The sequence below is a fragment of the Nannobrachium achirus genome (genome assembly GCF_963921795.1).
Source record: "Nannobrachium achirus genome assembly, chromosome: 22".
NCBI classification, from domain to species: Eukaryota; Metazoa; Chordata; class Actinopteri; order Myctophiformes; family Myctophidae; genus Nannobrachium; species Nannobrachium achirus.
The window spans coordinates 35,738,674-35,761,738 of record NC_137829.1 but is presented as its reverse complement, the minus strand read 5'-3'; the positions used below and the strand labels follow the sequence as shown (position 1 = coordinate 35,761,738).

Below are 23,065 nucleotides of genomic sequence, written 5' to 3'. Positions count from 1 at the left end.
GCATTTGGAATTATGGTTTGCACTGTACAAAACTGCATCGGAGGTGGAGGTTGGTGAAATAAACAGCTGTAAAAGAACATCTTGAGCCATTCTTGGAGCCTAGGCCGTCGGCCAACTTCACAGAGCCTATTTAAGAATATGCCACAGCTCTGTCCGAAGATTCTGAGAACCGTCTCTCGTCTCGGGGCGGGCAGTTCTACGCATCGTATCCGTCTACCTGTTGTCAGCCCCTTGGCTCTGCAACTGTCCCCCCCCCCCCCTTGTTTTCTAATGATTAGATATGAAAGAAACTGCCTCTGTATAATGCTTGATTGAATGTTTTGTTTTTAATGTTTTCAAGTAACATGAGGAAACAGCATTAATGCGGGTGGCAGAACCCACATAGCCTAGTAAGTTGTTCATTGGTATATTATAATCAGGCTTGATTTCATGCTCTTTATTGATTATAATATTAATTCCGTTAATTATGTTATGGCTGTTCTGTTCTTAGGTCCGACTTTTGTTTGTGATTGCGTTTGAGATTGATCCTAGTATGCAGTCTGACGCACAGAATGAAATAAATCGGTTTATTATAACAGTTTAAAATGATAGCCTAATAGTCATTCTATACTAAGTTTTATACCATTGCATATTCTATTTAGCATACCGTTATTACAATCTACTGGGTTCCCGTGGCAAAAACCCATGAACTTCGAGCTCCTGCTGGGCACAGATATGGTATTTGAGCGTTGGGTTTACAGTATATAGAACATGCACCTACATCATAGCCTATTATAACATGCCAACTAATAATGAACCAATTCAGAATCTAACCAAACATCGGAACGAACTGAACATAGAAGAATCGGGAATATTAGTATTAGTATTTCCCTTACAGATCTTACCTGTATGTATAGGCTACGTGAAAGAGTAGCCTATACATAATGGTAGCCTAATGAAGGGATTGACAATTTGTGATTAAAAGGCCCATTCCCACTGGGCCAGATAACAGATATCTGGAGATATTTCTCCAGATATTTTTCCATGTAAAGTGGATGGTAGATACAGATAAAAAAAATATTTGCCACAGATAAAAGTATCTGTGGCAAATATCTGTGGTAGACTTTTTTTTTATCTGTATCTACCATCCACTTTGCATGGAAAAATATCTGGAGAAATATCTCCAGATATCTGTTATCTGGCCCAGTGGGAATGGGCCTTTAGTCCTATAAATTTCGGTTCGCCCTGAGAGTGAGAGGATGGGGTTCAATTCCCGGCCGAGTCAAAGACTATAAAGATTTTACCCAATGTGCTTCACGGCTTGGCACTCAACATCAAGGGTTAGACTGGGGGTAAGTCCCTGCAACATAGTGTACTGTACATCATTGCAGGCTGATGCACTAGACTAGTACAGCGGTTTCAAACTATATGGGTCACGAGTCTCATGACCCAAACTGGGGTCGTGGGAAGGTGCCGTGGGGTCATGAATTGGCAACCAAAAAAATAAGAAATATATATATATATATATTTATTTTTTGTAAAAAAAAAAAAAAAAAAGGGAAGGTTGTTGCAACTAATGTGAAGAGGACGTCCACTTGACTACACACACACACACACACACACTCACACACACACACACACACACACACACACACACACACACACACACACACACACACACACACACACACAGACTGACCGAGTGTTGCTGGCAAGAGCAACACAAAACACACACAACAGCTAGGCTGGGGTCACCAAAGCATTTCGCTCATATATGGGGTCGTGGTATAAACATTGAGAGGAACTCCTGCACTAGTACATCAAGCCGCTTCAGGCTAAGAAACAAGAGATAGGCTCCTGACCTATAGGCTACTGTACATGCCTCAGGATTCGGGAACCATTGTTTCCCGAGGCTACTTATATTTGAAATTTATTTTATAAAATATAACTGTAATTCATGGGCAGCTTGAACAAAAATAATTCCAAACACTCTTTTCTACTTTTAAACTTGATGTGGCAAATCTGGCAATATAAGTGAAATTGTGCGTGCGTGCGTGCGTGCGTGCGTGCGTGCGTGCGTGCGTGAAACAGACTATTATCTCACGCCTAACAAAAGGACAAGTGTTTCTGGAACAACTTGAAGCATTCTTTTGACACATTCTATGAATAACACACACACACACACGCGCACACATGCACACACACGCACACACACACGCACACAGGCTTCTTGGAGCCATCTTAAGACATTGGGGAGGAAAGAGACTGGCACAGAATGTCCAGAGCGTATAACAAGTACATAAGTGTGTGAGTGTGAGTGTGTGTGTGCGTGTGTGTGTGAGAGAGAGAGATAATGCTTCATTTCAAGCATTATCACCAGAGCCCCCCCCTCAAATGTATTTTGGGTAAAATTGTCATCAATAGCTGCCAAAGAAAAAATAAAATCCTGACACTTCATCATCAATCATATGTCAACAGTGTGCAAGGTGCAGCAGTGACAACAATGTAGCACTGTAGCAGTTGCAGATGTGTACGTCTTTTGCCCTGCTTCATCATACAAGACTGTCGCACAAAACTAGTGAAAACAGCCGATCTACAAGATCTGCTGTTTTCACTAGTTTAGTACATTTTATAGATGATAAATACAAAATGAACGGTTTGGGGCATACAAGGTTTCCACCCGACAATATATAGCGATATAGATCACACCTCCAATCAAGTCTCACGTCACCTTCGACCAAGTCACTTCCATTCAGCTATAAATGCTCACCATTCTTGGTTCTTGCATTGATTGACACCCCTCCCTCCTGCACGATTAGGATTAGGATCCGGAACCAGAGGAACAGATCCAACACAGAGGAACCGGAATCGGTTCCATCACATTTGGAAATGTTTTTCGGCAGTGGTGTAAAGTAACTAAGTACATTTACTTAAGTGCTGTAGTTAACTATAATTTGGAGGTATTTGTACTTTTCTTGAGCATTTCCAATTTGTGTGTAATACTTTTACTTCTACTGCACTACATCTCAGATCCAAATATTGTACTTTTACTCCACTACTTTTATCTGACAACTTTAGTTACTAGTTACTTTCCAGATATACATTATAACATAGGCCTATATAAAACCACTTTAGCACTATTTTATACCAAGGCTATTTGAAATGAGCCGATCTACAAGCTCACAACGCGAACGCGTCACATCACGACACGTTGTGCGCTTGTAGATCGGCTATTTTCAAAGATTTTGTACACTTTGACTGCATTTTTATACCAATACTTTTACACTTTAAAATGTTGTATTCCAGACTTTTACTTGTAACAGATTATTTCTATATTTACTTACAGTAGGAAGTAAGGAATATGAGTACTTATTCCACCACTGGTGTTCGGAACTGGTTTATCACACTGTCAAGAGGTGGTATCTGGACTTCACGCCTCCTAATACCCGTGGTTCTCAAACGTTTTAATTTCATGGACCACCCTATGCTCTACTGCTCTTCCTATTCCTTCTCTCTACTCTTTCATACAGTAGCTCTTTGAGGGGGTACCCAGATCATACAGGAGCTACGGCGGACTCCTTTGAAGCTTCCCTAACTCTGTCTGCACATCTCCGAAGACCAGCTCACTAAAGACCATTGCCCCCCTTCAATCATTTCATTTGTTTCATTTGTTTTATTTGTTCTTTCTTTGTTTTGCTTCCTAATAAAATCATTGAATGCATATTGATTGGTGGTGCGGTCCTGTGCAAGTGAACTACCTAGAACAGGGGTCTTCAACGTTTTCAGGCCAGGGACCCCCAAACTGATGGGGAGATGGAGCAGGGACCCCCTACCTCGTAGGGTGGGGGTGGGGCTACAACATATATCGAATATGTATGTATACAATTGTGTTTCATGTGTATAAATATACCATGTTATTGTGCATTCAATACTATGCTATTAAAATGATAGATTAATATTATATTCATGCTTTTATTTTAAACATGCATGTACAAGTGGCCGTACCACTGCCATTTATAAACATACCTTATTAACTGAGAACCAGTGTCAATACTATCAATCTACCACTAACAATCTGTCAATTGCACAATCATCATGTATACAAGCTATTCAAAAGAGACAGAATCATGTTTTTTATATATATATTTAAAGACAAATAAAAAAAAGACAAAAAGTTTTTTTTTTTCAACAATTCCGGGGACCCCTTGCAGTATCCCCACGGACCCCCTAGGGGTCGCAGACCCCCTGTTGAAGACCCCTGTCCTAGAACATTATCGGTAAACAGACTGCCAGGACTGCAGTTGAAAGCTAGCCTAGCACAGGTAAACAATCCACCCATGTTAAAACAATACTGCAGTTGTAGCTGCATTAGTACAGTACTGTATATAGTCCGGCTACGCCAGGGGCGTCAATTGGGTATGGCAGGGGTATGCAGCTGCCATACCCTGGGTCCAGGGGGGAAAATAATACTTTTAAATATAAATCCATGAATGTCTTTACAGTAAATTAACTACAAATGCAAAATTTAACAAATTGGTCAATTTGACAAGGTATTATAATTATATTCTCCCCATTTTGACAGAGTGGTATATTCCCAGGTTCCGCAGGTCAGCTGCACAGGTGCAATGCATTATTGTTAATTGCGGCACGTTTACTAACATGCCAAGTTTAGCTGCACTTGAACAACCGTTCCAGGCTGCCTTATCCAGCCCAAAAAAACATAGAAACAGGGGAAAACATTTAAATGTACTTCTTAACTCATTTCCTGCGATCCCCGTCGAAACCGGAGATTTCCCGCTGTACCACTCTGCGATGCCCGAGGAGGCCGAAGATTTAATTAGCTTTAATCATTATGAAACGATTAAACGTATGGTCGCTGATTATAGCCGATTCTGGCTCTTTAGGCCCGCCTCCTAACTGTATCCAGTCGTATTTCCCGTTTGGACCGGATCTAGGTTTCCATATCCGGTCAGAGGTCCAATCGCAGCTCCGTTCGCATAGCTTTTCATTGTAAACAAGTGAGCTGACTGCACGGCTATAACATGGTATTTTTTCAAGCGTTTCTTTATTTTTTTATTTTGTAGCTGTTTGGTATATGATCTGCGCACATATGGTCTGCTATGTGCGCGAATGTGTCCACGTGTTACCATAGCGCACAGCTGACTGTTTCCAATGTTTTTTTTATGTAAACAGTGGCGGATACAGCCTGGCAACGGATATGTCTATTTCAATGTTTTTTTTTTTATTCGAAAGCTGTCACTGAGTCTACACGCAGTGATGTCATTACGTGCGCATCCCGCATCAAAAACTCATTCAAGTCGCCCAGGGACTCGTGTGGGGTCCCGGGGATGCGCCTCCATTGGAGTCCATGTTAAAATAATTTACCGGGTCGCTGTAAAGGAAAAACATTTTAAAATTCCACAGACACCACCATTGTTCATGGGTGAAAGCATCCTACTTTACCCTACGTTAACACAAATAAAATCCACGTAGAAAGTCTTAAACAGGCGATAGAAACGTCAATGTTTTGATTCCACCGACGTCCGACGCCATTTTGCGCGCCCGAATTCATTAGGGGCACATGTTTTAGTAGTTTTAGTAGTTCTAAGTTCAAACATTAGCAAAATTGTAAAATAAATATAAGAAATAGGCAAACATTTTGAAAATAGCCGATCTACAAGCTCACAGCGCTCGAAAACATTGTATTGAGGACTCATAAAACTTTTCTGGGACCCATTTGAATGACCACCTGTGGGTCCCGGGACCCATTACATTGAAAACCTAGTAACATCACTGTACACGTCTACTAGATGAGTCGCGCACAGATCGTGCACGATGCGTGCACGTGCCCACGTTAAAAGGTAACCTTGACAATTTGGCAGCTGCTTAGTACAGCTATGTTTAAAATGGCAGCAAAATTGTTAAAATAAATGTATCATGCCTGTTGCTAAGGTATGGCAACATGACTGGTGAAGGCGCGCGTGTAAGACACCAGTCATGTTGCCATACCTTCGCCTTTTCTGAACTGACGCCACTGGGCTACGCCAGGCTAGTTGAAAGCCACTGGGCCAGAGTAATGAGTTTGTGCCGAAAGGGTCATTGGGTCAAATCCCAGGAAATTGAACGAGCAACACCCTCCCCTAGATGGAGCTTCACCGTCCACTGATGTACATGTGTGTTCGCTTCCTTACACAAATAACGCTTCAAAGATTTCTCAAGGGAAAAAACACAGTAGTGAGATGAAGGTGGAAGTAGAAAATGCATGGGAAAACAACTGACGAGTCAGAGAAAACAAACTGGAAAACAACTGACAAGTGAAAGAAAACTATCCTGTGTGTGTGTGTGTGTGTGTGTGTGTGTGTGTGTGTGTGTGTGCGTGCGTGCGTGCGTGCGTGCGTGCGTGTGTAAATAATCTACCATGTGTGTATATGCACACACACGTACAGTATGCCATACAGTATGTAAATAATTACAGTCTTTATCTCTGCCTTCAATCAGGTCCTCATCCCCGGAGACCAACACCCCTTCTTAACAGTCAGCAAAATCTCTCTCTCTCTCTCTCTCTCTCTCTCTCTCTCTCTCTCTCTCTCTCTCCTCTCTCTCTCTCTCTTTCACTCTCTCTGAATCTTAGTTTCTCTCTCTCTCTCTCTCTCTCTCTCTCTCTCTCTCTCTCTCTCTCTCTCTCTCTCTCTCTCTCTGAATCTTTGTTTCTCTCTCTCTCTCTCTCTTGCTTTCAAATGACCCCTCCCTTTTCTCAAATCTTACTCCCGGTTTCATCCTCTCTATCTCCTACTCCTCTCTCTCTCTCTCTCTCTCTCTCTCTCTCTCTCTCTCTCTCTCTCTCTCTCTCTCTCTCTCTCTCTCTCTCTCTCTCTCCCTCTCTTCATTTCCTGTAGGGAGTTTCCAGTCCAGATGACAGCTGGTACACACCACTAGGGACCAGGATCCATCCAGACCATACAACAAACAGCAACAGCACACCGGACACATGCAGCTGGACTGGACATCTCCTAAGCTGCTGCTCACTATTACTGATGGAGTGCTTTCCCCCTCCCTACGATGTCTAGCTGGAGAATCCGTTTCCTTGTTGCATATCGTCGTTGTCGGGTGAAAACCTTGTATGTCCACAACCCTTCGTTTTGCATTTATCGCTTTAAACTAGTGAAAACAGTCAAAACAGTCGATCTACAAGCACACAACGCCTCGCACCGCGAGGCGTTGTGTGCTTGTAGATCTGCTGTTTTCACTACTTTTGTGCAGCAGCCTTGTATGATGAAGCAGGGCTTTGCTTTGCGAAAAACTTTACACATTTGAAACTTGGAGATATCAGATATGAGGTTTCTGCCCGACAGTGACGATATTCTGTCTTGTCTTGTAAGGCACCTTGAGCTTTGTTCACTACATGAGAGCTCCATGACACTGTCTCTATTCCGATTTTATTTAGCTGTAGCCTAAGGTTGTTGTTGAACTGTAGCTCTGTATGCACATGATTTACTGTTGCATCTAGGCTGTTGTTTGTTTTTCCTGTGTGGTGGCAAAATGAAAAAAATAAAATAAAATAAAGCAAATCAACCAAATAGTTTCCAGGAGAATTCTGAATAAATGTGTTCTTCTTCAACCTTCTTTAGGGGCTTTTAAGCCGTGACATCATTTTGTAGTCAGACCTCCAAGTAGATTTATTGTCAATGTGTCCCTCGCTATTTCAAAAGATCCGAGACAAAAATAAAGACTAAAGTATAATTCTACCACTTTCCTGTCAACAAGAAAGAGAAGACAAATTAGTAAATAGTAAAAATTGTAAAAAGATTCACGGGCGCTGGGGCCTTTTGGCCCCAAAAGTTCTCCTCTGCCTACAAAATGATGTCAGACTTAAGAGCCCCCAAACACCCTGTTTGCTTAAATCAGTGGTCCTCTAACTTCGGTACCAGAGTGCCATGCTGGATAGATGAACTTAGACATGGAGCTTAATAAGAACTTAAATAGAATTAGTTATAATAGTAAACTAGTCTAGGTCCCTGCATGACTGGAGTTGAACAGGTTCCCATATGACACGGTAGCTCAATGCAGTGGTTCTCAAACAATTAGGACCCCCAAGTTGATACGCATTAGGCCAGGGACGCCCATCTGAAAAGATGTGCAAGTGACTCCCATAAGAGAAAAGTTAAAAATCATTCAACATGATCTATTAAGAGCTTTGCTCTATATGCTGCTCGGTTGACAATCCTTAAAGGGGAAGACCACCCATTTTCAATATTGAACTATGTCATTAACTCATTTAATGCCACCCTTTCACCACTAGAGGGGGCCAAGAGTGCCACAGACAATCCCATAGAGATATGCTGGTATATGCAGAAGCCCTGCAGCCATGACTTGCCTAAACACTTTCCTTTGTGCATGTACAGGAAGAGGATGAAGTTAGCTTGAAGTTAGCTATTGGCTACCAAGCATTTTAAAAGCCTTATTTTCGTCAACTTAGCCATGATTAAACCTTGCACACCTCATGCATGGGAAAAAAACAGAGAAGAATGAGCTCTAAAAAATCCAATGCAATCCTGGATTGCATTGTTGTGGGTTTGTGCAGTTTGTTCACAGCTTTCAAACAAAAAAATCCGATTGGAAATCCGTTCAGGCATTCTTGAGATAATAGCCATTATGTTTTACACTGTTGTGAGCTTGGAGGTCTGCTACCTGAGTTGTATGGGGGTTAAACATGCAAAATCGCGATTGAAATCATGTTCACTAGTTTTGATGGGGTCCAAAAAAAAAAAATTCAAAAAAAATTTTCAAAAAAAAAATTTTTTTTTTTTTTTTTTTTTTTTGAATCACGTGTATATACATGATTGGCACTGTGGGATGCGCTAATATATCACGTGTATACACGTGATTGGCACAGAATATACCTTAGAGGAGTTGTGTGGAAATAAAAAAAAGTTCCCCCTCTTCTGTGTTGCCTAGAACTGGAGGATTGATTTTGGGGTTTGTATTGTAAAGTACAATGGTGTGATGTCATCACGTTTTTTTTTATTTCCACACTCCTCTAAGGTATATTAATGACATAGTTCAATATTGAAAATGGGTGGGTCCCTTTAAGGACAAACTACACCAATGCAGCAACTACACGCAACTTGCAACAAAACAGTTTTAAGGCCATGTCACACCAATGCAACTCCTTGCAACTGCCATTGGGGATAATGGTATAAGGCCTTTGCACACAGGGCCCGATTTTCGGCACAGAATAAAAACAGACAAATAGTAAGACTCCCTAATCGGGAGATAAGCGACCGTCACATCGCATACACAAACTTTAGAAGGCAATGTAAATGGGACAGATCCATGTTGATGACATGACTTTAGAGATACTGTGTACCGCTTTGCGTGATTTTAGGGCAAAATCTGTAGGAGCAGTGTCCAAAAATGTGTTTTGCTTGAATTGGCCTCATGGTGGCGCTAGAAGAGGGCCATGTGAGAAATGTGGGGTGGGGCTTGTGGTTTGGCAGCCAAGGTGTCTGTGTGCAAAGTTTGGCATGGATAGGGGCAAAGGCGGCGGAGATATGAGTAGGGCAAAATGTGACGGACAGACAGACTGACTGACAGACTGATTGACATTGATTTGATAGTAACTGCGACCTGACGGTTGCAATGGAAACATGGTGTCTCTATGACCTCATGCACTCAGGTCAGAATCTGTCCACCACATACGGACAATATTGTCCGGTTTGTCAACATGGAAAAGTGTGTGCAAAGGCCTTGTAGCTCATGTGCGTAAGTCAGTCACTCAGTCAGTTACTCAGTCAGTCACTCAGTCAGTCAATCAGTCAGTCAATCAGTCAGTCAGTCAGTCAGTCCCTGCTCATGTCACGCTCCATATGGCCAAGGCAGAATTAATTTGCAAGTGTGACTCGCATCACAGCAACCACACTTGCAAATTAATTCTGTCCTTGTCCCTTTTATGCCGCTATGGAGATCCCTGATGTCATCAATATTAAGCCCATATCTGGGAATGCGTATGGACACAATGTGTCAGTCTAATCGACTCTCATGATAACCAGTTTGGTTGCCGTGACGTGAGTCACACTTGCAAATGAATTCCGTCCTTGTCCCGTTTATGCCCATATATGGAGATCCTTGATGTCATCAATAAGCCCATATCTGGGAATGCCCATATATGGACATATCGTGTCAGTCTCTGTCGCCAAAAATACCAGATCTACAAACTCACAACGCCTCAGAGCTTTGGTGTAGAGGGGAAAAAGAGCAGACTAGGTACAGAGTGAAAGGTCAAGTTATTATAAGTTATTAAGTGTTGACAGCTCAAGTGGTTAAATATCTGAAAACACAAATTGACATGAATCCAAAATACACTGATGATTGTGCTGTCAAACGATGAAACTATATTATGAACAGGTTGTGGGGGTTCATCTCTCTCTCAACTAAGGGGTCCTTGGCCTGAAAACTTTGAAGACCCCTGCTTTACCAGGGTATCTTGGCCGAATTGGTGGTCAAATGTTTTGTGTATTGTTGTGACTAATTGGGAGGGAGAGGATGGAAACAAATGGCTGAGCTGAGAGATGTTGGCAGCAATATTGTGATGATTATTATATACTGTATTTGGTGTGAATAAGTATTTTATGATTTTGTCTCCCTTTTGTTCTTGTGTCTTTGTGATGTTATGTTATGAACTATGTGTCATCATGCTCGTGATGCATATTGTCTGCTTTGTTGATTGAATTCACAATTTGTCAAGATTAGGCTATACTGTATAAAGCCTATATACATACATACATACCGGTATACATATACAAAGTTCTCATCACTATAATGAGTCGAATAGGCCTATTCCAATCAATGTCTACAGTTTGACAACAGAGTAGGCTACACACAAAAGTGAATATTTGGGAATATTTGATACAGGCATAAACTGTGGGTATATTCTTGTATTTACATTTAATAAAACAGCAATGAGGGGGCCTCAAACAAAGAGAAATAAAGAAAGAAAGATTAACTATAACTGATAGTTGAAAAAAGGGCATAATTCTGATCTCTTCCTCATCAAATGCCAAACTGAGATTCGGCTAAAGATGCAGCTGAACTTTTCCATTTTCTTTGAAGACAACTTGAACAAACACAAGACTCTGCCAATTAACACAGCACAACACATCCATAGTTTTCTAAGTTAAACACCCACCCCCTCCCCCGCAGGCAACTTCACAGACAGTATCAAAGAGACAATGGAGCATAAACTTGACCGAGAGGAAAACAGCAGCTAGAATGAGAGAGAGAGAGAGAGAGAGAGACTTGGGTAACACTTACAGAAAGTTAGGAAAGTAACAGTCACTGTAGAGTATTTCCACCACCGAGCCATCATTTTTTGCTGTAAAAAGGGAGCCGACGAAACGACTTGATGGAGTCGTGGTATTGGAGGGCCGTTATTTCTAGGGCATCGGAGATAAATAGGCGTTCATTTCATGGAGAGAATAGACTCGTTTGGTTGTATTTAGCCAACAACTGGGGAAGGGAGAGGGATCGAGAGGAGAGAGAGAGAAGCACTCCAGATGTTTTTCATCCAGCTGTGATTTAACCCCGCCCACAGCTGCTGCTTAAAAAAGGCTCAGTTCCACTATTTTGCCAGACAATTGGCACTCCAGGCCAGTCCTCCACTTTTAGCTTACATCTTTGTTGATTGATTGATTGATTGATTGATTGATTGAAGACAATTGTATTAGTAGTTTGCATAGGAAAGTTACTGTTTCATGACGGTACAGTTCACTAGTACAAGGTCAACTAAAAGATCCTAGTAAACTCTTCTCTTCAGCTGATTACGCAGGAAACCTTTATGTAGGCTTAGTAGGCTAGATATAGGTATCTATCTAGTAGGCCTATCATATATAACATTGAATGACAGACGGGATAGAACACAGTAGGCCTACTATGCAGAGGACATCATCAATAGCAAAATAATAATTGTCAAGAAGAAAAATAATAGAAAGAAGAAAATAAATAATCGGTCAAATAATCGTCTTACAGTGGAAAAGGAGAGGGAAGTTGCTGAACTCCTGCAGGGGGGAACAAAAGCTCGTTTAAAGGCTACAAATAGCCAATAGCACAACAGTGACATATTTAATTTAATATAGATTTGACACATTTTGATTAAATATATTTTGAATTATACATGTGAAAAATATTATGATTGTCTAGTGATAGCCCAAATGGGAACGAGACGGGTTTGTCACTGTCAGTGTCAGACAGTGAGTGTACACGTGCATTGGAGAGGAAAATGGTGCAACTTAATTGTGCAAGGAAATGATTGGCCTTTAATTGTATATAGTAGCCTTCTTGTGTGAGGCGAGGGCCAAATGCTACCCAAATCAAAATTTGGAGACCATATTCAGGTCGGGGTTGGTGTTAAGATTAGCTATGAATAGGTTTAGGGATTGGTGTTATTTTCGGTTGGGGTTTATAGGGATAAAAATGACAGAAAAATGCAAACATTACATTCATAAAGTTTCCATCCTAAAATCCTGTCCTGAGAAGTACAGTGTGCGTGTGTGTGTGTGTGTGTGTGTGTGTGTGTGTGTGTGTGTGTGTGTGTGTGTGTGTGTGGAGGCTAATCTGCTTATTCCATCTCATTAGTTCTGTGAGCCCTGCATGCAGAGCTGGCCAAAGTTAGTGCACCAGCAAATAATTGTATTTCAACGTATTTTATCAAGAAAAATGTCAATTTGAACAAACATCTTGTCTAATTATGCCATTTTATTGTTGACTATCCTCTAGTCTAGTTGGCCTCTGCTACCCTCTAGCGGGCGAACAACGCATTACGACAACAGAAAGTCATGTGACTGATCAGCTGAAGGCAGCGGAACAAGTGGAACTGGCCTGCTATCAGTTGTTGTGAACTGAACTTTTTGCAAATAATTGCCAACTGCCAAGCTTCCATTGTAGCCTACCTCAATGATGCTGAACCACTGACCATTCTTCTGTCTTCCTTTATTAGACAATTGCACGCTTACAAGTGGAATTATTACATCAGTGTGAGGAGGACTGCATGTATTAAAGCCCCTGAACATCGGTTTAAAGATGTCGACAGTTTTATGGAAAGATTTCGTAATCAGCAGATCAGATCATATCTCTGTCAAAGTCTTCTGGATGACTTTTGAACTGCAGTGAACCTTGACCAACGGACTCTTTCTGCCTGCCAGACGAAGAAGGAAAAACTTGGGATTTCCATTCCCTTGTAAAGTTGTCTTTATATCTACTTTGTCTTTGTCACATTTTGTGTCAGAAAAATGAGAAGACTTCTGCTGGTGTCCAACTCCACTCTGCACGGCAGCGGCTATCTGGACCACTGCCAGCAGCACATCAAAGACTTCTTTGGAAAGTAAGTTCCAAAAAATAATGAACTTGATTTTTTTTTAATGTAGCTCAAATAAAATTACAAGCAAACTCGAAGTGTAAAAATGGACCACACTGGACTTAAGTGTGCACATAAGATTATAAGTAGGCCTACACCATTTAATACACGTGGAAGGAACTGGCACTTTCAGTGTCTTCTGTTATTACATTATATTCTGTTGAACTAGAGACAGTGTTGTGTGTGTGTGTGTGTGTGTGTGTGTGTGTGTGTGTGTGTGTGTGTGTGTGTGTGTGTGTGTGTGTGTGTGTGTGTGTGTGTGTGTGTGTGTGTGCGCGTGTGTGTGTGTGTGTGTGTGTGTGTGTGTGTGTCTGAATAATTGTATTGTTCTGTGTAACTGTGGTTCCAGGGATGTAAAGCGTGTGCTGTTCGTCCCATATGCACTTCATGACAGAGATAACTACACCAAGACAGCCAGGACCAAGTTTAATTCTCTGGGTGGGTAGTACTTGGGTAGTAGCTACAGTTTGGACCACAATCATCAATCAAACTTGAACTGTGTCAACTCATTAACACTGTATGATATATGTTCATGACGTATTGCTGTATGTGTCCAGGCTATGAGCTGGACAGCATCCATGAGGCTTCAGACCCGGTGGAAGCAGTCAGGAAGGCCCAGGGGATCTTCATAGGTGAGACAAGCCACTGAGACAGACCGCACAGGGACATCAACCGGGAGAGTGTTTTTTGCAGGTCGTTCAGTCCGAGTGTATCAAAAAAGCAACTGGGTTAAGGCAGCGGAAGCTTTTGATTGGCTGCGCGGAGGTGACGAAAGTCGGGGGGACGGAGATACACCTAAACCTAACCTTAACCCTAACCCTAACCTCAGTAAAACTAACGCTGGTTAATGCTAACCTGAATGCTAACCTGGCGACATGCCGACGCTGGTGAATGTTAAACTGGTCGGACCAACAGTGCTTAACCCAGTTGCTTTTTTGATACACTCGGGTGCAACGGTTTACAAAATTCACGGTTCGGTTCGGTTAGATATTTTGGTGTCACGGTTCGACAGTCACGGTTTCAACAGTTATCATTATGTTTACAAAAATCACACCCGTGTGAACTGAGCGGTGGTTTAACCACCAACCCACCAACCTTACCCACCAACCCCCCCCTCCCCCCTCCCTCCCCCCTTCCCCCCTGTGTGTGTGTGTGTGTGTGTGTGTGTGTGTGTGTGTGTGTGTGTGTGCGTGTGTGTGTGTGTGTGTGTGTGTGTGCCTGGCCTGGCCTGAAAACAGCGCCCCTCCCTTAACATGTGTGGTCAGAAAAGGTACCACAGGCTTGAGGCTACATACGGACGGACGCACCCACCCACATACATACACGTACGTCTACACACACGGCCACGTATAGGAGCGGCGTGACCACCGCTCAAAAATAGCAGATCTACAATGAGTACAGTGAGATAGTAGATAATAGTTTTCAAAAATAGCCCAAGTTTAAATTATTATTATATATTATATATTACAGGTGGAGGCAACACCTTCCGTCTGCTCAAGTCTCTCTATGACAACAAGGTGGTGACAGAGATCAGGAAGAGAGTCCTGGAGGTGACACACACACACACACACACACACACACACACACACACACACACACACACACACACACACACACACACACACACACACACACACACACACACACACACACACACACACACAGACACCTGGATATGACCGGGTGTTGATTGTGACCTGAAGTCACAAGATCTTTCAAAAAGGTTCAGAAATTGCAGATGTACAAGCTCGCTATTTTTGAATATCCATCGCTATCGATGCCTAAAGAAGGTCTGTGTGACCAAGCGTTGCTTAATAAAAGTTCATATTGCAAGTGTAGATGTGTGCGAGTCATTGTGTACATTTTGTGCATTCTTTGAATATAAATATCGATCGCTAAAATATAAAGACACGTATGCTTTCCCGGTTTTAATGGAGAAAAAGAAATCAGGTGTGAATTTAAAGATTGGGGGACAAATAGCACCCTGCTGCATGTAAGACCTTTCTCCTCTGTGTGTAGGATGGCATTCCCTACATGGGGTCCAGTGCCGGTACCAACGTGGCAACCATCAGCATCAACACCACCAACGACATGCCCATCGTCTACCCCCCCACCTTCTCTGCCATCGGCCTGGTCCCCTTCAACATCAACCCCCACTACCTAGACACCGATCCCAACAGCAGGCACATGGGGGTAAGAATAGTATCATATCCACTGTGCTAGTGTTTCCCAAACATACGGTGGGTCGTGGATCAGTTTTTATGGATCACGAGTGAATATTGGGTTTTTAAGCATTTCCCACACACTAAAATATCACTTCAAACCTTTTCAATAATAGTGAAAATAGTTGTTCGGCTACTATTGTCGCTGACTATACATGCCTCAAAATAGGGATGCTAGAGTTTATGTGGTTAAACTTTAACTAGATCCTTACCACTCTCCTCATCCGTCCCTAAGGGGATCCTTACCCATCCATTCTCAGGCCGCTCACATTTAGAGATCGCCTATTTGCAAACTGGATAAATAAAAATATGGATATTTCACCCTTTGCCCCTCTCTTTCTGGATACGGGCATACACGGCCCGTGATTGTCTACAGGGCTTAAACACAGACACAAAGACAGACACGCATAGATGTGGCTCATTTATAGATAGATAATCATCCACAATGAATTGAAATTCACAATCATCCGAACGACAGAGCGTGCCTTTAACAGTCTATGGGCCCTATTATGATCCAGGTCTTATGCCTTATGCCTTAACTTCTTTACCTTTTTTTCACTATTTTGAAAAACATTTTTAAATACTTCAAATGCTGATCTACATCTGCACGTTGTGAACTTGCAGATCAGCTATTTGAAATATTTAAAAAACTAAAACAAAATAGTAAAAAAAGGCAAAGAAGTTAAGGCATAAGACCTGGATCATAATAGGGCCCTATATGTCATACCTTGATGTAACTTGTGTAACATTTTTCTCACCTCCAGGAGACGAGGGAACAGAGAATCGTCCAGTACCATGAAGAATCTGAGACGCCCTGCGTTCTGGTGAGAGACACACTGTGTAAAACATGTTCTTGGTGGACAATTTAGTAGACGCTCTGTCTTATCCAGAGCGACTTTACAAGTGTGAGATTGGAAGAAGCAAAGTAAGCCTGAACTCTAGAGTCGTTATTCCACACACACATTTCTGTGTTGTCTCCACTGTTGTATCCTACTGACTTACCAGCCAGCGAGGAGCCCCCACCAGGAGGACATAGTGCCTCCATCCTACTCCTCCTGCCCAATACTCCGTGACGGTTAAATGTTGTGACAAATATCGCCCTCCCCAAACATGTGCCAATTGTATTTGTATATAGATATACTGTAGATGCTCGACATAGCCGGATGCACTGTGGCGAATTCAAACCCCTAGACTCTGCAGTAGTGGGCAGGTACAGCGGCTTCGAATGATATCGACGCACTGAATGGGAATTTGTCATGTCTTTTCAGACCATTGAATGGTGCAGTAGGCGAGATACAGTACTGAGCTACCAGTAGGTCGTTGTCACACCATTTATTCAGAGATAAATGACCTACCGACGGGGCTCAGAGCTGTGCCGTATAAAGTATAGTTATGGACATGACAAATTCCCATTCAGTGCGTTGATATCATTCGAATGGGGTGGCAGGTACCACCCAAGCACTCGTGGATTGAAGCTTTAATGATGAGATAATGTTGTTCTCAGGGTCTAAGAGAGGGAGGCCTGCTTCTGGTGGAGGCCGACAAGGCAACACTACAGGGAACCACCAAGGCGAGGCTCTTCATCAGGTACTAACCTCCTCACATCAGAGCATTATCTCTGTCCTTGAAAAATCCACATTCCTCATGTAATACATCCTTTTCCAGGGGAAAGCCAACTGTTGAATACGACACTGGGAGTGACCTCAGCTTCTTGCTGAAATGTGGACACTGACCAATTGGAGGAAACCAGGATTACTTGACAAAATCACAAGCCAGTAACCTTTACCTGTACACAGGCCTTTGGCTGTAGGGACAGGATACTGTTATGGAGGGGATATTTTATTCATGAAGGAATAAAACTATTGGCTTCAAAGTCCACATCTTGTCAATCTTTTTGCTGTTGAGGTCTTTCTTATGTTAAGAGTTTGTTGCTGACACATGAGAGATTTAGTGCAGACTATTAAATCAGAGCAACCATCACGGTAACCCTTTACTTTCCGGTACAGTAATTACATGGTAGTTACCACGTAATTACAAGGTAATTACTTGGTAACCACCCCGTATTTACTGAGTAATAACTAGGTAATTACAAGGTAATTACAATGTATTTTACATAGTAATTACCTGGTGTTACCTGGTAATTCCCAGATACATTCCTGAGAACTACCAGGTAATTACTAGGTAATTTAAAGCATGTACCTGGTAATTCCATAGTAACTACCTGGTAATACACTTAGCAATTACTTAGTTTATTACCCGGTAGTTCCCTGGTATTTTCTTAGATACTACAAGGTAATTATTAGGTAATTATAAGTATTTTATTATGTATTTAGCATGTAATTATACTGTAACTACCTGGTAATACACTTAGCAATTACTAGGTTTATTACCCGGTAGTTACCTGGTATTTTCTTGTATACTACAAGGTAATTATTAGGTAATTATAAGTATTTTATTATGTATTTAGCATGTAATTATAGTGTAACTACCTGGTAATACACTTAGCAATTACTAGGTTTATTACCCGGTAGTTACCTGGTATTTTCTTGTATACTACAAGGTAATTATTAGGTAATTATAAGTATTTTATTATGTATTTAGCATGTAATTATAGTGTAACTACCTGGTAATACACATAGTAATTACAAGGTATATTGCCTGGTATTTACCAGGTATTTTCTTTGATACTACCAGGAATGTATGAGTAGTTGCTTATGCAATTACTATATAATTACATGGTAACTACCATGTAATATACCTATTAATGTCTAGGTAATTCCTATGTATTTTCTTAGAAATTACTAGGTAATTACCGTTTAATTTCATGTTAACTATCATGTTATTTACCTGGTCCTTACCTTGATAGGTAACCCATTATAATCTGTGCATATACAAAGGTACTTACCTGGTATTTACCCAATAACTCCAAAAAGTATTTACAGGGAAATTACCCAGTAGTTACTGTTGGTTTGTACTGTAAAGTAAAGCGTGATCAATTCCATGGCCTTACCTGGTAATTACTCAGTATTAACCCAATAACTACAAAAGGTATTTACATGGAAATTACCCAGTAGTTACTGTTGGTTTGTACTGTAAAGTAAAGCGTGATCAATTCCATGACCTTACCTGGTAATTACTCAGTATTAACCCAATAACTACAAAAAGTATTTACAGGGAAATTACCCAGTTACTGTTGGTTTGTACTGTAAAGTAAAGCGTGATCAATTCCATGACCTTACCTGGTAATTACTAAGTGTTTACCCTGTAACCAGAATAATTATGTGCCTTGCATTTAGCCAGTGTAAGTGCAACTATTTTTGGGACCAAATGGCATCATGGCCATGGGTGGATAAAATAACCAGGCCTCAAAAATGACCAGTGTCGTTCATTTGTGTTCAGTGCATGCTTCTCCGGTGTCCGTGAGTCTGCTTCTCCCCTGGACAGCACACTGCATCTGAAATCCAGTTCCCACCCCAAGCACCAGCAAGCAACCCCACCATAACCAAGGCATGATACAACACAAATATAAATTCATTACATTAACACCTCCTCAACCACCACCAACCTTGACATAACACGCAAAAAAACAGGTGAGCTGGCAAAGAGATTTCTTTATAAAATGCTGTAATGCTTTTCAATAAACAAACAAAAAAAAATCACATGTTCGACAGTGCAATACTATAAAAAAACTATTTACAAGAAGTACACAAAATGACAGTTGATTCTTCACACATTGGTTGCCAACCCCGAGTTCCCCGAGTTTATAATGGTACCCCCCAATTGCCAACCCCGAGTTCCCCGACCAAAAAAGAAAAAAACATTTTTGGACCTCTAGAAATGTATTAGGCATGATCGCGATTTTGCATGTTTAACCCCCATACAACCCCCATACAACTCAGGTAGCAGACCTCCAAGCTCACAACAGTGTAAAACATAATGGCTGCTATCTCATGAATGCCTGAACGGATTTCCAATCGGATTCTTTTGTTTGAAAGCTAGGAGCATTGTGCACACACATGGTGCATGATCTAGGCATGGGCGTGCATGATCCGTGCACTATGAATTACATGGAGTCTATGGAGACCTTGGCAACTTGACCCTCAAGAGATTTTTTTTTTAAGGCAACAAATGTGTTCATATACATATGAGTCGAACCGCTGAGATAATTTTAACACAGTTCTTATATGAAATATATGAAAAGGGTCTAGGGGAATTCAGAATGGGGGAAGAAATTGACGAACCAGCTAGGATGGGTAAATTACGTCACGCTTTACTGTTCTAAGGTTTAAGGCGCTTTCCCACTGCGCCCGATAACGATAGTTTTCAATTGAAGTGGATGGCAGCGTCCACAACACAACGATATAGCCGTCATAATTGACGTGAACGCCATCGCCGACATGTCGCTATCGTTATCGGGCGCAGTGGGAAAGGGCCATTACACTTGGTAACATGCTCTGACATCCTTGAACAATCGTCCAAGAATGCCCTCCCTGTGTTCCCTCCCCAGCCAGTAATGCCACTCATCATCTTCAGTGCCTTCTCAGTGAGGTTCCCCCTGTACCTATAGATGTCTTCCTTGCAACTATTTTAGAGTATAAACTAATTTGAGTAAACTAGTCTGTATCTATTTTGTTTCTATGTTCAAATATCCTGAGTTAACTCTTTTTCCTTTTCTTTCCTTCCACAGGTAAAAACCCAAACCAAGAATGGATGATCACAGGTAGATAAGTATCAAAAATCAAAATAGAACAATGAATTTCAATTACTTGGAATGTAATGAAAATAATAAAATACAAAAATAAATGTACTTCAATGCTCAATGTTCAATTCAAAATCAAATGTCCTCTTATTCAAAAATCAAATATATCTAATATGGCTCAGTCTTTTTCAGTTAGATCCAAAAAGAAAAATATGACACTTTAATACTGTCCTTTTTCAGCTCAGTGTGTCTAAATCCGAAGGCACTTTGACTCAGTGCTTAAGTTGTGCCTTAATACTGTAAGTTCAGTCCAAAAAATAAAATAAAACTGGTGTCTCAATTATCTCAGTCCAAAAAATGAAATAAAGTAATCCGTTCGAAATTGTACTCCGATACTCCTACCAGTCTGGCAGTGAGTGACTCTGTTGGTTGGTTGTGCAAAGTGGACCCTTTGCACTGCTTGTAGATCAGCTATCTAATGTCCGTGGGCCTCCTCGCTCGCCATCCTGTATCTCCAGGAAATATCATGGGGTGTTTCCCAGCAAGGGAAAAAACCTGACCTGTACAACAGGCCATAAAGAAAATAACATCACTATAAGTAACTCAAATCAAAACATCAAAGTGTTTCAGGCACTGTGTGACTGTGGGCCAATTAACACTAGCTGCAGTAGACAACTAGACCCACATTGATGGCTGATTGCTGTCAGCTGGCTGCCCAGCTCAGTTACTCTGATTACATAAATCCGTTTTTTACCATGGATAAATCTTCACATTTAACACCAGAAACATGCACAATACCCTTGTATTCCTTAAATAATGCAAAACGTTTTCATTACAAGTGCAAAAACAATGATTTAGTGCAATTATTCCGTTTTCAACTCACCAAAACAATTGGCTGTACAAACACAAACAAACAGCTTCTTCCTGTACAAGGGCTGCTCCCAGGTTTGACCAAACGTTCCCCCAAAAGGTGGCTTGCTTGTCACACTTTTAGGCTTGTAATCAAACAGTTTCTGGTAGTTTTCTTATCATAAATCAATTCACTTTTCAGTTCAGTTCTGACGTTCACTCCTCCTTCTCTCTCTCTCCTCTCCAGGTAATGACAGGCTGCACACACACTCTGCCCTTAAAGGGGAAGTACGTCATCTGCCACTTAAAGGCATATGTTGTGTTTTCTGTACATGTACAGTTTTAAAGTAGCTTCTTAACATAATAAAACCATTCCCATTTTAAACCAACGTATGAATTCTGTATTTATTAATCACTTGAGTGTCTTAATGAATTATTCATGCATTTTAATGAACTGTTCATATTTATTCATTTTCTGTATATATTCTGTACATACCCATTTTAAATGCATGAATAATTAATGAATAATACTTTAAAACTGTACATGTACAGAAAACACAACATATGCCTTTAAGTGGCAGATGACGTACTTCCCCTTTAAGGGCAGAGTGTGTGTGCACTGTGCAGCCTGTCATTACCTGGAGAGGAGAGAGAGAGAAGGAGGAGTGAACGTCAGAACTGAACTGAAAAGTGAATTGATTTATGATAAGAAAACTACCAGAACTGTTTGATTACAAGCCTAAAAGTGTGACAAGCAAGCCACCTTTTGGGGGAACGTTTGGTCAAACCTGGGAGCAGCCCTTGTACAGGAAGAAGCTGTTTGTTTGTGTTTGTACAGCCAATTGTTTTGGTGAGTTGAAAACGGAATAATTGCACTAAATCATTGTTTTTGCACTTGTAATGAAAACGTTTTGCATTATTTAAGGAATACAAGGGTATTGTGCATGTTTTTGGTGTTAAATGTGAAGATTTATCCATGGTAAAAAACGGATTTATGTAATCAGAGTAACTGAGCTGGGCAGCCAGCTGACAGCAATCAGCCATCAATGTGGGTCTAGTTGTCTACTGCAGCTAGTGTTAATTGGCCCACAGTCACACAGTGCCTGAAACACTTTGATGTTTTGATTTGAGTTACTTATAGTGATGTTATTTTCTTTATGGCCTGTTGTACAGGTCAGGTTTTTTCCCTTGCTGGGAAACACCCCATGATATTTCCTGGAGATACAGGATGGCGAGCGAGGAGGCCCACGGACATTAGATAGCTGATCTACAAAGCAGTGCAAAGGGTCCACTTTGCACAACCAACCAAAAGAGTCACTCACTGCCAGACTGGTAGGAGTATCGGAGTACAATTTCGAACGGATTACTTTATTTCATTTTTTGGACTGAGATAATTGAGACACCAGTTTTATTTTATTTTTTGGACTGAACTTACAGTATTAAGGCACAACTTAAGCACTGAGTCAAAGTGCCTTCGGATTTAGACACACTGAGCTGAAAAAGGACAGTATTAAAGTGTCATATTTTTCTTTTTGGATCTAACTGAAAAAGACTGAGCCATATTAGATATATTTGATTTTTGAATAAGAGGACATTTGATTTTGAATTGAACATTGAGCATTGAAGTACATTTATTTTTGTATTTTATTATTTTCATTACATTCCAAGTAATTGAAATTCATTGTTCTATTTTGATTTTTGATACTTACCTCTACCTGTGATCATCCATTCTTGGTTTGGGTTTTTACCTGTGGAAGGAAAGAAAAGGAAAAAGAGTTAACTCAGGATATTTGAACATAGAAACAAAATAGATACAGACTAGTTTACTCAAATTAGTTTATACTCTAAAATAGTTGCAAGGAAGACATCTATAGGTACAGGGGGAACCTCACTGAGAAGGCACTGAAG

General features: G+C 41.0%; 1 protein-coding gene across 1 annotated transcript; it reads left to right on the top strand.

Moving 5' to 3' along the window:
• The first annotated feature begins 12,864 nt into the window (after nt 1-12,864).
• Nucleotides 12,865-17,437, top strand: LOC308308269 (alpha-aspartyl dipeptidase). Its single transcript, XM_080753649.1, has 8 exons — nt 12,865-13,354; nt 13,737-13,825; nt 13,945-14,019; nt 14,858-14,937; nt 15,407-15,580; nt 16,374-16,433; nt 17,114-17,196; nt 17,275-17,437. The coding sequence occupies exons 1-8, from the start codon at nt 13,263-13,265 to the stop codon at nt 17,339-17,341; spliced, it is 720 nt and encodes a 239-aa protein (XP_080609775.1). The 5' UTR covers nt 12,865-13,262; the 3' UTR covers nt 17,342-17,437.
• The last annotated feature ends 5,628 nt before the right edge of the window (nt 17,438-23,065 follow it).